Below are 16,397 nucleotides of genomic sequence, written 5' to 3'. Positions count from 1 at the left end.
TTAGACAGGCCTCATTCTATGTCCAATACTTTGTTTCAAAGTACAAAAGAAAACTGTAAGTTAGCAGTTAGTCTCTACTTATTCAAAATATGTTTACTCACACAGGTATTTTTCCTACCTAAAATTTTTCATTTTTCAAGATATGGATGGAATATAACTTGGTAACTTAAGAAAGAAAATAGCTACATCTATGAAAAGGGAACTCTTATGACCCCTGGTGGGAATGTAAATTGTTGCAGCCACTATGGAAAACAGTATGGAGGCGCCTCAAAAAGTTAAAAATAGAACCACCATATGATCCAGCAATTTCACTTCTGGTTATATATCCAAAAAAAAAAGACATCATTATCTCAAAGAGATATCTGTACTCCTATGTTCACTGCAGCATTATTCACAATATCCAAAACATGAAACAACCTCAGTGTCCAATGATGGATGAATGGATAGAGAAAATGTGAGATTTTTACAGATAAAATGTCATATACATGCTATACACACACAAACACACACAGACACACACACATGGGAATATTATTCAGCCACCAAAAAGATGGAAATCCTGCCTTTTTCAACAATATGGATGAGCCTTGAGGGCACTATGCTAAGTGAAATAAACCAGACAGAGAAAGGCATATAGTGTATGTTCTTACTTATATGTGTAATTTTAAAAAGCTGAATTCATAGAAATAGAGAGTAGAATAGTAGTTGTCAGGGCTGGCAGGGGACATGTTGGCCTTCTGGTACACACTTTTAACTATATGATGAGTAAGTTCTGGGGATCTAATGTATGTACAGCATGGTGATTATAATCAACAATACTGTACTGTATACTTGGAAGTTATTGAAACCTTAAGTAGTAGACCTTAAATTTTATCACCACACACACAAGAAGGTAAATATGTGAGGGGAATGGAGGTGCTAACTAATCTTATTATGGTAATCATTTCACAGTATATACGTGTTTCAAATAATCATGCTGTACACCTTAAACTTACATATATGTCAATAATATCTCCAGAAAGCTGGAAAAAAAGAAATTTAAAAATATAAATTAAAAAATGGTCATACCCACAATAAGAAAATAATTATGGTTTTGAGAACTATTATAAAATCAGCATGATAGAAGGTAGGAATGTAGTACCAACAGATTGCATATGCACTGCTAATAAATAAATCAAGTGGACTTAAAAACAGGTTCCAAGGTAAGGAATAAGCTTCACACATCTTATGACTGGTAGATGACTAATCATAACTGGTTTTCAGGTACTAAACACTATTTAGCTTTATATCTCCTGAAATACTTAGAATAGTAGCTTATACATTTATTCCTGGAGTAATTTAGGAAACTTTATCCCTAAATTTAAAACTCTCCACCAAGCATCTTCACCCTATTAACAAAAAAAAATTATTTAAAAAAGAATGCTATCTAATGGTGATAATGATTTTGATGAACGTGGTTCTCTTATCTTTGCTAAAGACTTTTAAATTGGTAAGCCATTTAAGATTTGTCAATATATAATGTCATAAAAAGTCTCATACCTTTCAACTGGTAATGATGCACCTGAAAATGCATTCCAGTAACTTCAAATATGAGATGGTCATATGCACAGAAACACCCGCTATAGTATTATGATGGCAGAAATTTTGAAGTGACACAAAAGTCCAACAGGTTAAATATAACATATTCTACTCAAAGGAACATTATACTGCTATTAAGAGTAATGACTAGGGAAAACTACATAGTAATATGGAGAAATATAAATGATCAAGTTAAGAGAAAAGCAGGATACAAAAATATATGTGCATTATGTTTATAATTAGGTGAAGTGGGCTCATCCTCAAAGCCTGGAAGGGAATAAATAAAATAATATTGTGTGGGATGCTACGAATAAAGGTGAATTTTGTTCTCTTTATTACTCATTGTTGTCATCACAAATTACCACAAACTTAACAACTTAAAACAACACCCATTTATTATTCACAGTTCTGTAAGGTCAGACAGCCAAGGCAGTTCCTCACCAGGCTAAATCAAAGTATTGGTAGGGCTACATTCCCTATCGGAGGCTCTGGGGAACAATCTGCCTCCAAGTTCACTCAAGTTGTTTGGAAGAATCAAGTTCCTTGCAGCTATAAGACTAAATCTCCATTCCTTTGCTAGCTGTCAGCTGGGGGACCCCCTTAGCTCCTAGAGGGCACTCTTGCCATTTCTTGCATCTGGGCCCCTGTATTTCAGAATCAGCAATGGTGCTTAAATCCTTCTTATGCTTAGACTCTCTCTGGCTTCCCCTTCTGCAGATCTCTCTTTTGCCCTCTTTCACTGAATTTCTCTGACTCTTCTGCCTTCTTCTCTATTAAGGGTTTATGATTACACTGTGCCTGTATGTATTAACACCCATCAACAATCTCCACATTTTAAGGTCAGCTAATTAGTAACCTTAACTTCATCTGCAAAATCTGCAGTACCTAGATTAGCGTTTGACTGAATAACCAGGGAACAGGAATTTTGGTGGGAGAGGGGGTGACATCTTTAGAATTCTGCCTAATACTCCTTCCATACTCCAAATTGGATGTAATATTGTACTTTTAAAATCTAAAAATAAATTATCCCTTCCTTACCAAGCCATGGGTTCCTTTATTCTTCTTTCATCACTTGTTTTAATCCATCTTTAATTGGGTGAGGGGTAGTGTCAAAAGGTATATTTTCCTAGGTCCTATATTTTAATTGATGCCTAAAATGTTTTCCTATTATGACTTAAATTTTTGCAATGTTTCTTCTTTTTTTCCTTTGGATTGCCTTTTTAAAAGTTATCCTTTCAAGCTACTGATTTGCTGATAGCTCTCTATGAAAATCAAATCCTACTTCTACTTTTGATAGGGGAAACCTGTGATTCCAAGTTTCAGGTCTGAGTTTATACTTCCCTCAGGAAGTCTTTCTGGAGCCCCCACTGTTAGTTTTATACAGAGGTTGACATATAGTAGAGGTTTAATAAATACCTGTTTCTGAATGAAATTATTTCCTTAAAAATAAATGAATGACATTTCTATTTCCTCATTTCTGTTTTTATATTACTTAAATTATTAACTTTTCTGAAAAGTGGCAAAAATATTGATGCTCAAAAATACCACTTACGGTTAGGAGTTGTGGCAATTTAAGATTAGGGGTTACAGCAAGGACACTTGGAATCAAACTCAAGATCCTATGCTTACTAGCACTGTGTCCTATAGACAAGTAATGTGTCTCAGCTGGTTCCCTCCATTTTTGAATTCGGAACAATAACATACTATAAGCAATATTTAGGAGGGTTCTTGTAAAAGGTTCAAGGGCATGTTTATATCGTGTTCAGCACAGCGACCAAGACTCAATAAATAGTAACCTTTAAAATCAGTTAATTAGATTTTATCAAAAGTGAAATAGGAGGAAATTAACAGCTTCCATTAAAATTTATCATGGAAAGTTTCTTTAAAATAAAAATACCTTTTTTTCCATTTTCTAAAGGGAGTACATATCGTCATCTTAAAAAATTCCTTAGGCCATTCTTTCTGGTTCCTGTCAAGATTTGTCTGCTATTGTGCATTCTTTTATAATTCTAGTAAGCTTACCTATTCATGATAATTAATAAAGTATAAACATGAAATTTATTCCAAATTTACAACTGAATGCATATTCAGGATAAAGTTTAAACTTCTTTGGAGGTTTTTAGATAGCACCATCTAGTGTTCCTATTCAGTAGTAACGAAGTGAACAAAGTGTGATCTGGCTGATCAACAGAATGAAGTATAGTTTGAAAAAATATAGATGCTTTGGATCCTAACCTCGGCCCACATCAAAACTCTCAGGATAGGGCCTGAACAATCATATATAAGAAAGAAAAATAATCCCTGTCTGATACACAGTCAGAATTGAGAACCACTGATTTGGTGAATGCATCCATAAAGTTAAACTAGTTTACCTTGTTATATGGAAGCAGTTTAGACAGCTATGTATCATAAAAATCCAGGTTACTTTTAAAAATGAAACTGGGTCGATGGAAAGAAAAGGGCATATGCAAATGGATGTAATACATATATGCGTATTTATGAGTATGTAGAGGGATGTGCTATTGGAGACTATAACATGTGTAGCTATCGACCATAAGGAAAACAATCCCTCTATCTGCATGCCTGCACATCAAAGACAATTATTAAGCTACAAAGCTGACTCCTGCTTGATGACTGGGTCATATCTCACTTTACAACTTAGGATTTTACTATTAAGCTCATATAGACACCAACTACATGTCAAGCATCATAAAGACAATGCATTTAGATATTCTCTAAAAAGCAAAGAAAATGGTTATAAACCCACAGAATGTAAAACTTTAGAGTTTAAAAAAGACTTAATCAGCAGTTACTTTTGCTCTTCATAAGAAAATGTATTTCCCCTCTTTTAAGAGAAAACTTTATTATGAATGATAAAATAAAAATACATAAAAATTATATTTAGGTGCTTCTAATAAAGGACAACTCGGGCTTTAATAATACCATATTATTAAAACATCATATATTAAAATAACATATTATCATATATTAATGCTTAAATATAATTCAAAACATGTTTTGGTCATGTTCTTAACTTTCTAATTCTCATTTTGAAAGTTAGGTTTTTGCATTAAGCAAACAGAATTCAAGTGAGGAATGCGGTGATTTTTAAACATAAAAATGGACATTTATATTTTATGGCTATCAAAATAATTTCTCATAGGTCTCAAGAAACACAAGATTTCCTAGTAAATGGACACACCTCACACAACTTGTGTTTCAGGGTGTCAAGAGAGACCCAGATAAGGTAAATAAAATATTACATAGCTTAAAAAGTGTTTTCTTATTTTCTAAATTTCACAGATAGTTTTAGAACAGGACCTAGACCAATTAAACAGAAGGCAGGTGGGAGATTTTCTTTCACAGAGATTAGATATTTAATAGTGTTTCATCCAACAAAATAGTAAATTGAGAATCTGGAATTGCAGGTGGACTGTGAAAATATCTGTGGTACAGCCTACCAGACATGTGACTAGGGGCAGCTGGGGACATAAACTAACCAACGACTGTGAGACCATCTTTGCAAAAAATTCTTGATCTACAATGCTTCCCAAACAGGTGCTCCACAATCTCTAAAATCTGCAACATGCTCAATTTAGCCACATGAAACTATACTTACATTTTCAGCGTTGTTAAAAAAAGGCAGCAAGCTGACTGAAAAGTCTACTAAAAAACCAAAATCACTAAGCATTTTACCTTTTAATATTGAACCACCTTGTCTACATTTCCAAACACTGAATTCTAATGTTTTATGAACTCTATTAAGCAAGAGATACCAGATTTTCCTTTAGAATCATGAGAGCCTCACAGTTCTCATGAAAAAAAATCCATATCTCACAGAAAAACATACATGATAAACAGAGCACCTATTGCGTGGGATTAGTATTAGAAAAACTGAAAATTAGAAACAGAAAACTGTATTCTAATTCTGCCCCGAGCATTAACTAAATATATTACTGTGGACAAATTATTACTCTCTGGATCTTAATATCCTGATTTGTAAAATGATGGACTATAATATTCCTTGTTTGGTTCTAGTTCAAAAATTCTCTGGTTGTATCCCTGATCAGAGAGGGTAACACAAAATTCCCAGCCTGATCCCTTGTGTTTCCTAAATACTTTCTGATATTGATGAGAAGGGCCCAACTCTCCAATGGTGTGACCACACACTTATTACTAGGATACCATGGGGTCTTTATAACCCTGGAATTAAGTGAAAGGCCAGGGTTAATTGTGATTAAATATTCACAATGTACTTAAGTGCCATACATGACAGTCTCCACTAGGGACCTATATATTTCACCAGTAAAGCCGCATTGGGATTTGGAGTCAGAAGACAGGGATTTCAGTCTGACTCTATTACTTTACATCTGTGTGAGGCCTCGGGCAGGTCTCTTAACGTGTGGGAAGTGGGGAAAGCAGATTAGAGGAAGAACAAATTTGATTATGTATTTGAAAATTATAAAATATTAAATAATGTAAGCACTGTTTCTGCCATTAGCAAAATATGAATATTTGTGTATAACCATATAAATGGGTTTAGTTTTTGTTTATTCTTGTGTTTTGAAGAGAAGTTAAGCTAAAGATTTTTTAACTTGAATTTTTTAATATGGAAACATTTGTTATAAGCATTCAAACAATGCAGATATACAAAATAAAACTAAATTAACTTATCCTGCCAGGCCCTACCTCTGTTCTCATCTACTTCCCTCTCCACAAAGACCATCTATGCACGCTTTCAGAGTTTCTCCTATACACTGATGTTAATAGGTTATTAAAACAAAACACCCCTGTACATATTGGTATTCATCATTTAACTATGTTTGATGAACGGTTTCATGTCAGTACATATACAGATCTACCTCAGTCACTTTACTACTGGGCAGTACTCTTTACTGGACCATAGTTTACTTAACTATTTCAATTTGGTGGATATTTATTTTGTTTCTAATCTGTTACTACAACAAACAATGCCAAAACATTCTTCTATACAGATTTTTGTGCATGTGTATTCATTTCCTGAGGTTAGTTAACAACTTACCATAAACCTGGTGGCTTTAAACAATAGAAATTTATTCTCTCATAGTCCTGGAGCCCAGAAGTCCAAAATCAAGTTGTCAGCAGGGTTGGTTTCTTCTGGAGGCTCTGAGGGAAAATCCATTTTACACCCCCTCTTAGTTTCTGGTGGCTGTGGGCAATCCTGATGTTCCTTACCATGTTGACCCATCACTCTAATCTCTGCACCTGTCTTCACACGGCCTTCCCCTCTGTGTTTCAAATCTCCCTCTCCTTTCTCTTGGAAGCACACCAGTCACTGATCTTGAGATTCTTACCTTAATTACACCTGCAAAGACCCTTATTCCAAATATGGTCATATTCTGAGCTTCTGGATGGACATACCTTTCGGGGGCCATTATTTAACTAACTACAACACACACAAGAATATGTGAGGGTAAAAAGTTACACTGGTAAAATGCCATTCCAAAGGTTGCCGTAATTTTTACTTCCACCAAAAGAATATTAAAGTGCTCTTTTGCCCACATTTTTACAACTTTTAAAAACTTTTTGCTAAATTGATGTGTTAGGTAAAAAATAATGTTAACATCTTTGTTTCTACTGCATCTCCCTAATTTCTAATATTGATTAATCCTCTTTTCATGTATTTAATAACTATCTGTACTTCTTTTCTGAACTACCTAGTCATAAAGCTTGTGATTTTCTAAACAGCAATGTGTCATTTTTTTCTCAATTTTTAACAATTCTTTATAGTATGGATATTAATATTTTGTCTGGTATATATATTGGTGCAATTTCCTCCAAGTCTGTCAGTTATCCAACTTTATCTTTCCCTACATAACATTTAAAAATATTTATTTAGTCAAATCTACCAATTTTTTCCTTTATGGTCTCTGGTTTTTAACACTTTTAAGATTTTTAAATTCCCTAAGATTTTATGTGATATCGCAAAGTAGGACAAATATAAAGCTATGAGTTACAGAAAGCATATTCTGTTCAGTCTGCAAATGCCTTATGAATGAGAAAATATTTGAGGAGCCAGAGGATGCTCTAGGCTAAAGGTGAAAATACAGAAAAGAAGAAAAGTAGGAAAAGATACAGGTAATTTAGCAGTCCAACAACTGCTGATACACAACAATGCTCTAGGCACCAAAAGGGAAAAGAAATGTAAGACTGACGTATTCACTGTCCTCCAGAAGTTTATGATTCAGATGTAAGCAACAGTTAAGCAGCAATGACTGAAAAAATAAAAAATTAGCAATGGGCTTCAACCCAATGAAGTCCATGAAGATGAAAGTACGATGGGAAAGAATTCTGATGGATCTTAAAAGAGATGATGAGTACACCCTAATTCAAAAAATTTTAAACTGTCATCAAAGTATAATAAACAGCTGAACAAACTCTGCAAACTCACCTGAATAACCAGCACTTAGCTCAAGGAAAAGTACATGACCAGCATCCTAGAAGCCCCATCCTGCTTCCTTCTTGTCACTCCTCAAAAGCTCAGATTGGTTTTACCTACATTTTTACTTTGTATTAATAGAATAGTACACTATATATTTCTTTATCTCAAAACATGTTTGTGACGTTCATCCAAATTTTTGCATGCAGGTCTAAACTGTTCTTTCCATTACTGTATACTACTCTATTGTGTGAACTGTAATACATCATTTATCTATTACACCAATGATGGGTAGTTTGAATATTCCTACTCTGGGCTCCTGTGAAAAATACTGCTATCAACATTCTAGTACACATCTTTTGGTGGACACATTTTTTCATTTCTGTTGGGTATACACTAAGGAGTAGAACTGCTGGTTCACAGAATGTATATATGTTCAGTTTCAGTAAATATTGCCAAATAGTAGCTGTAAAATAGTAGTTACAGTTGTGCAACATTCTCATCAACATTTGTTATTTTCGACCTTTCTTATTTTGGCCGTTCTAGTGAGTACATAGCAAACACAATTATTAGAGATAATATGAAAGTTCAGATAACAGCAAAGCTCGCACAACAAAAAATCAAATAACGAGAAAAGTAAAAAGCCTTCAAAAAGAATATGGGTATTAATTAGCTCAATCATGGAGCCAGCAAATAGTCCTTAAAGACAGATAAAAATATAAGACAGAAAATAGAAAGCATACTGAATAAGTGACTAGTGTTCTGGTAATTGTAACCTATAGCATGAGTCTCTCACTAAAATGCTATGGTCCCTACACTTCTAGAGAGACAATAGCTATTTTATTCCAAGGAAACGAATATTGTAAATAATTTCTGAAAATAATATAAAATATATTTTAACAAAAATGTATAGAATAGCTTTCCTATGTATCACAGTGTATAACTTCCTATCTGTATCAGTGAAATATATTTAAGAAACTACAATGTATAATTTGATTAGGACATGTATTTTTAATAAACAAAAATTATATATAATCTGTAACAAAACTTAACTTTTTAAAAAATTCGACTTTCACTTAAACTAGTGAAAAAAAATCCTGATTAAAAAAGAAAAACACAAATTATTTCCATTTTGCAGGTGCCTAGAATTGTGACCTCATCTCAGCCATGCAAGCTCCCAGGGAATGAGAACCATATCTTATAATTTATCACTGGCCCTCCTCCACAGGTTTAGCAGAGTATTCTTAGCAGAACATTCAATAAATCCTACTCAACAATCTGTTACAATCTATAACTACTCACCAGTATATTATATATGCTGCTTCATATAGTTGGTGAAAAGTGATGAAATATTTATGCAATAAAATTCTGATAGATCTAGACACGTAATCATTTTTAATAAGAATTCATCAACAGACACAGATTCTTAAAATTATATATAAAAAGATACTACAAACTTCAAGAACAATAAAGTAGAAAGCTACAAACTATGTCCAACAGCATCTGCTAATAGATCAAAGCTCTTTCTTTCTAAATAAAGCTTTAGCTTGTTATTTTCCCAAAGTTCACCTGGGTGAGATTTATACATGATTACTCCAACCAATGAACCACACAGTTAATTTATAAATGCTGACTCTTAAAAGATAGGTAAGTGGTGACCATAGATAAAAATTGCATGGGAGTTTATTTGCTTGATCTAATTCAATTCAACATTAGAACTTCTAACATTTATAAGTTGAATAGATATTAGGTATTTTACACTTAATGGAGTGAACAGAGTTTATAAAACTTGTGTAGTTGATCAGTAATTATGAATGTTGAGAATTTATTTATTGGTCAAAATGTATAAAGTTTTAAGAAGCATAAAAATAACTGAAGTGTAACTAAGAGCTCTAAGAAACCATTAAAGAAATACTAATGGAACATTAGAGGGAAAGTGGCCAAGAGACTGGAATGAAACTTTTTGATGGCAAAGAGTTTTTCACTGAAGAGACAAAAAGAATGGCTGGGAATGAAAAATAGAGTGAATGCTACAAAACTAATCAAACATAAATATGGAATACAAGTAGTCCACAAGCAGTCATCAATGTGGAAATACACAACACAGCATGGTGCACAACTGTGAATCTCCATCCAACCTTAGACATTGTTAAATTGTTCTCTCCAGAGATTAATGACTAGACTTGGTCAGCACTATGTTCAAATAGAAAGGGAGTGTTGCATTACAAGGAAAACACAGATGAATAAAATATGTTAATAGTTTAGGAATAAATACTAAGATTTCCGAGTCCAACACATGTTATGCCAGGTACAACCAGCCACACTAAAAATAAAATGCTAAAAACTCACTCACTGTCTTCTGTGGGAAGGACCTGCAGGGAGTAAATCCACTCTATTATATCATCCTTGTTCACCACATCTAAGGAGTCCAACATATCCAGCCCGGAGAGTGCAAAAAATGCAATAGTCAACCTAAAAGAAAAAAATATAAAATTCCATCTTAACTATCAACTCAATGAAGTCTTTCTGGTTCAAACAAATAATAAACTCAGTCTAACTTTACAATAATTTAAACAATACTCCCAACTTGCAAAAGCCAAAAACCCCAATTTATTCTTATAATTTAATATCAGCTTCCTTATCTGTAAATCATTATACTTCACACAGTTATTGTGCTTACCTGCTAACAAGCAAAGCTATTATTAATGGTATTTCCCTGATTTGAATGGACAGGACTAACATGCTACACAGGCCTTTTCATTAGTTGGCAACCTCCACCATCCTCCCAATCTTCTCCAAAACATTTTAGACATGGGGAAAATCTCTACCTAATAGTACCCACATTTGAAAATCACTGCTCTTAGTGCTAATTATGTTTCATGAGATGAGGTCTTCCTTGTGCATGGTATGCACTCAATTTATTGAATTAACTAACAAATAAAAGACATGCAATACTACATTTAGGCCTTCTGGAGAGCTATCATAGGGTTTGGTTTTGCTGTAATCTATAAAGTGAATGACTACAGTCAGGTAAAATTAAGTATCTAATAATTTAGTTTATTAAATCATTATTATAGAGAAAAGCAAAAGGAAGAGAGATAAAAGTGAGAAACATGAGGTTGTTGATAAAACAATGATATTCCTGTAACTAAAAAATGTTATAAGAAAACATATCCAAAGGGCTATAAAAATAAGTAGGTATTATTTTCTAAGTTAAAAGCAGAAATTACCTAGTTCATCTCTTTAATTTTATAGCTCAAGATAATAAAGTCCAAAGAATTCAAGTAACTTGCTTGTGATTTCCATGCTAGATAACCAATGAAAACAAGGAATTCTGAGTCAAAGGGGTGTTTCTCATATGTGGCATAATTAGATTCAGTTTAAAAAAACAAACAACTTACACCAGCAAGAAAACCAGAACAGGTTCAGGCCTTACTCCACAACAAAGATATCATAAATTCTGATGGAAGGTGGGGTTTGGACCTGGAGTTTGGGTGAGTGGTGATGGGGTGGGCGGTGGGGAGCTTCCCAGGTGATTCTAATGGGCAGCCAGGCTTTAGAAGCACAGCGATTCTCCACTGGGGCAATACTGCTCCCCAGTGGACATTCTGAAGACAATTTTGGTTTTCATCACTAGGGAACGGTGTTACTTGACAATCAGTTGGTAAAAGCCAGGGATGCTGCTAAACATCTTATGATGCACAGGACCGCCCCAGTCAACAAAGAAGTATCTGGCCCAAAACGTGCTGAGGTCTAGAAACTCTGCTCTAAAGTCATACTGTTACCTGTATATAAGTGTTACCTGAATGATGTGGTTTTTTGTTTTACTTGCTCCACAGTATGGATGCAAACACCAGAAATTAGTCATCCGATGGCAAACTATTTTAAAATCCTGCATAGTTAGTTATTAAAGGCTTCTCAAAATCCAGCATTTTCAACCCATAGCAGTTTATATTAAGCTTTATAGGATTAACAATGCTATAGTGAAAAGCTTGTTTATCAAGTTAAGCACCCACCAGTGGCTGGCAGACAGAACCAAGTTGATTTGGAGCAAACATCCAGCCTGCCTCCAAGATAGGATAATAAGAAAGTATTCCTCCTCTGACTACACTAGAGTTCTCAGGTTGTCCTAAAACTCTGAGAGGGAGAGAATTAAATAAATCACAAGGAATAAAAAGGAATTCTGGGCTGTGGGCCTCTGGGAGAAATCATGTAGGGTTTTATGGTGCCCAGATGACTGCTGCTTAAAGTAGAGACTGCTAGGCAACCTGCCTTGGTGCACGCATCTACAGAGGTAATCTTGCCAAAGCACGCACCTAAAATCTGGCCAGTGATTTTTACTTTATTACTTCTTTGGAGAGCATCTGTCTGTTTTCTTCCTTTCTTCTTTTCCCTAGAATTGAACTCTGAGTCTGTAGCCTGAAAAATCAAAGTAAGCCGAGTCTTCCTGACCCCTCTCCTACTCTGAAAAGTACATATAAAAAGTTTACCTTACATGGATGAAGAAGTAACATCCCTGCCACCTCCCCTCCCCCCCGACAAGTTGCTTCACCAGTAGATCAAAATGCAGGGAAGAGGGATAAACTAAATGATGTTTCTAAGTGCTACTACAGATACCATCTTCTTCCTTTCTAAATCTGCTCCTTTTGCCTCTTGTTCTCTAGACCAGTTGGTAGTTCCAACTCTAGAATTCTGGGACTCTTTGTTTCTTCAGCCCCTCCTTTCTATCCCTATTTCTGCTGTTCCAGCATCTGGTTCCTGGACTATTGCAAGAGCTTCCTTAATTGGTGTCCCTGGTTTTGGGTCTTCTCCTACTTAATACAATAACCAATCTCAAACCCAATGATCACTCTGAAATGCAAATCTAACCAAGAAGACCCACTGGTTGGTAACTTCCCAACACTTACAAGATATCAAATTCCCAGTTTCTTGATGTGGCAAACAAAGCCCACATCTACCTCTCCATACTAAATTCCTACCACACCTGCCTTACATTTTGAACCACTATTAGAGAAGTGACTGACGTTTCCCTGCTCAACACTCATTTACCTATCTTTATTTCTTTATTTATTGCCCTTTCGCCCATAATCTACCCACCCACACAAAAACTCAACACATTCTTTAACATTTCACTCCAGGGTTACTTCTTCCAAGAAGCCTCTTCAGGTAGAGTTACTTAGGTGCTTACAGAATGCTCTGTGAGTATCACAATCATTGTGCAGACAAACGCAGAATGAGGTCAGGGGATCCGCAGCATCAGCCTCACCCGGGAGCCTGTCACGACTGCAGCATCCCAGACCCCACCCAGACCTATGCAATGAGAACCTGCATTTTAACAAGACACCCAGGTGATTCACATGCACATTAGAGTTGGGAAGCACTGTTGTACTAAATAATTTGTACTTTTATTTCTCCTATTAGGCAAACTGTCTCAAACTTTAGACAATAATGTAAGTATATTAATACTTATAGTAATATAAGTAATATAAACAACGTAATAGAAAACGGTCAATATTTTGCTCAATTAAAAAAGGCCTACTCTAATGCCCACTGCCCAAACACAAATGACAATATCACATAACCAAAAAGCTCTCTAAACCATTCATGAAAAGAAACCTGTTAACTGACAAAGCTCACAATCCAAGGTCTAGTCACCTAACTAGTAACTATCACTTTTCAGAAGTTAATACAAAAGAAAAATCTCGAGTGAACCAATAAACAGTTTATCTTTTAATTTTCATAAAGCTACTGCTATAAGAAAAATAAAAATTATTCTATTGGTCAGGCTAAAAGAAACAGGGAAATAGAATAATTCTGCCATAATGGTGGGTCAGAAAATAAGGGTCTAAGTGTCTAGTTCAATATTAGCCTTCCTAGGAGTCAGCTGTTTCATATCTATCAGTAAAAAGAAATGAACACAGGAACACCTGAATCACTGCTTTATGCCATATCCCCATACCCAGACACATGGTAGCCCTCCATAAATGTTTGTGGAATTGAACTACAATACTAGCTAAGCATTATGACTTAGTTAACACATTGTTTTATTTTAAAACTCTGGTATTAGTAAAAATTTTGTGACCAGTCACCTTTACTTAAAAAGTTGAAGCTTCTTCACAAGCATCTTAAAGTCAATTATGAATCACATACACACAAAAAGACAATGCTGAACTAAAGAAAGTAAAGACTGTGAGTCAAGAAAGGGAAAAATTGAAAAACTTAAAAAAAATCACTACAAAACCCAGTATGTGCATATTATCTTAAATGTGGTTATTAATTGAGCCATTAAAAAATGATAAAACATTTAAGTGACAAACATGAGGCATAAAAAGGATATAATTTAATATCTTTTAACTACTGCACTGTGATATTATATACCTATTATCTAATATGCAATACCTGGTGTAGATCCTAAGATTATACTACATTATTAAATCAATTGTTTAGTTGTTTAATCAGACGATTTTTGCTGTTTTACTTATGCTATGAGCAGGATTACAGTTTACTGTCAACATGCATTAGTGTATATGGTTTGGTCCTTGATGAATTTTAAACAGAGTAAACACACTGATATTTTGAAAATGCAACCACAGACCTGTGATAGCTATAAGCAAAGTTCAACTGTTTAACGGTCAAAATAGGATGGATGATATCTTTTATTCAAATGCTTTAAATTCACATAAAATTAATCATAAAATATAATTGTGACTTGTCAATATACTTCTAAACATCCCATATCATTACAATCAAGGGGCTGAGTTTTGGAAATGTTAATTTAGGTCGAGGTACGGGCTCTGCTAGTCGATCAATACACATGGGTGGAGAAAGGAATATAAATGATGCTTCACTCTTACTTTAGCAAAAATCTGTTCATCCTTTCAGGGCTGAGCTTGGAATAATTATTCAATAAATATGTACTTATTACCTTCTCTTATGCCAGATATTAGTCAAGGTTCTAGCGCAATGTTGTCCAGTAGGACTTTTTGAGATGACAGAAATGTTGACATAGAAACAAAAGCCACAGGCCATTGTGGTGACTGAGCAATTGAAACGTGGTAGCCACTGCAAAGAGTGAATTTTTAATCTGATTTAATTTTAACTAATTCAAATTTACAAATCCAAACGTGGCTACCAAATTGAACTGGGCAGCCCTGGTGTTATGGAGGTAAACAAGACAAAAATCCTGCCTTCATGAAGTCTACAGTCCTGTGTGGAAGAAAGATATTAAACAAATAAACCAATCAATATACAATTTCAAATGGTGACTGGAAGTAGTCTCTTTTGGAAAGGATGATTAGGGATGGTCTCGCTAAGGAAATCTGGGTTAGGAACCTGCCCTATTGAAACTGCTTGCATGTCTTGTTCAGCTGTCCTCCACCACGTACCAAAATAAAAATCTGTTGACCATGTATGCAGAAGTAATCTATAAAACTTCCAAAACTGACCCAGTCATGCAGTATTCAAAATACATTCAGGAAAGAGATCAGAGCAAACCCAGTTCGCTCTCTCTTCCAAGCCAGTCCCAGGTAGCTTTGGAGTCTCACTTCAAAACACAGCAATGCAGAGCAATGATCGCTTCCTCCTTTCGTTATTCTCATCCCCAGTTTTCTACTCTGAATGATTAATTCACAGTTTCTTAGCCTCTGCCAGATCACAGTCCTCAGACAACCCGAACACACAATGCTATTGCAAATAAACTTTAACAGAATGCTTCAAGCAACACTGCACCTCTTTCGCCAATCCTATCATTAGATTTACAATTCCTGGAAAGTTCATACCTACCTAAACCGTAGACTCTGCCGCTCCTATACGTTGAACACATATAGGCATTCAATTAAGAGTTAATGACTTTATGGAGGAAAGGGAAGCACTGGAGAGGCTATTTAGGTAAAATACGGTAACAAACGCTTTGTCTTTCTCTTTTTAAACTCGGAAGTGAGGCCAAGTGACTCACAGTCTCGGAGAAAGGGTAAAAGGAAGCTCAGAGTTGATAGGAAAAAATGCTTGAGAAGTAAAAAGGGCGGAACCTGGAGATTCCCAAAGCCCTCGACTTACAGCTCGCCACACCTCTCTCGCCTTAGCTCGCGGCAGCCAGAGAGACCGCAGCCCGACCCGGAGGGGAAGCGGTGCCGGGTGGGCGACGGCGCACACCCCTGCGGGCGCCCACTTAGCGGTCAGGCTCCGCAGCGCCTTTCCGGGGGGCCGGGCCCGGTGTCAGCCCCGCTGACTGTGGCCGCTAGTTACCTGCTGGTCTCGAGCGAAGAGTAGCGCTCCGGCAAGACCTGGAGGCAACGCTGGAAGAACCGCACGTGCCGGTCGCGCAGGAAATCCAGCCGCTCTCCCTCTCCGCTCCCCGCCGGCCGCTCATCCTCCGTGGCCGCCATGCTACTACGGAAACGAC

At 35.7% G+C, this 16,397-nt stretch overlaps 1 protein-coding gene across 4 annotated transcripts in view; it reads right to left on the bottom strand.

The window, feature by feature from the left end:
• PGGT1B (protein geranylgeranyltransferase type I subunit beta) overlaps positions 1–16,397 on the bottom strand; it is a 58,405-nt gene extending 42,008 nt beyond the window's left edge. For all 4 annotated transcript variants that reach the window (XR_009053999.1, XR_009054003.1, XR_009054002.1 and 1 more), the window contains exons 1-2: positions 16,241–16,397; positions 10,350–10,468 (exon numbers count right to left, since the gene is read on the bottom strand). Coding sequence is in view for 1 of the 4 variants with exons in the window: in XM_057737188.1 (XP_057593171.1) it covers positions 10,350–10,468; positions 16,241–16,380 (259 nt within the window). In the remaining 3 variants the exon portion in view is untranslated. The remainder of the gene's footprint in view (positions 1–10,349; positions 10,469–16,240) is intronic.

Source organism: Hippopotamus amphibius, chromosome 1 (assembly GCF_030028045.1).
Source record: "Hippopotamus amphibius kiboko isolate mHipAmp2 chromosome 1, mHipAmp2.hap2, whole genome shotgun sequence".
NCBI classification, from domain to species: Eukaryota; Metazoa; Chordata; class Mammalia; order Artiodactyla; family Hippopotamidae; genus Hippopotamus; species Hippopotamus amphibius.
Note: the sequence above shows the minus strand (reverse complement) of the source record. Positions and strands in the feature narration are given on the sequence as shown.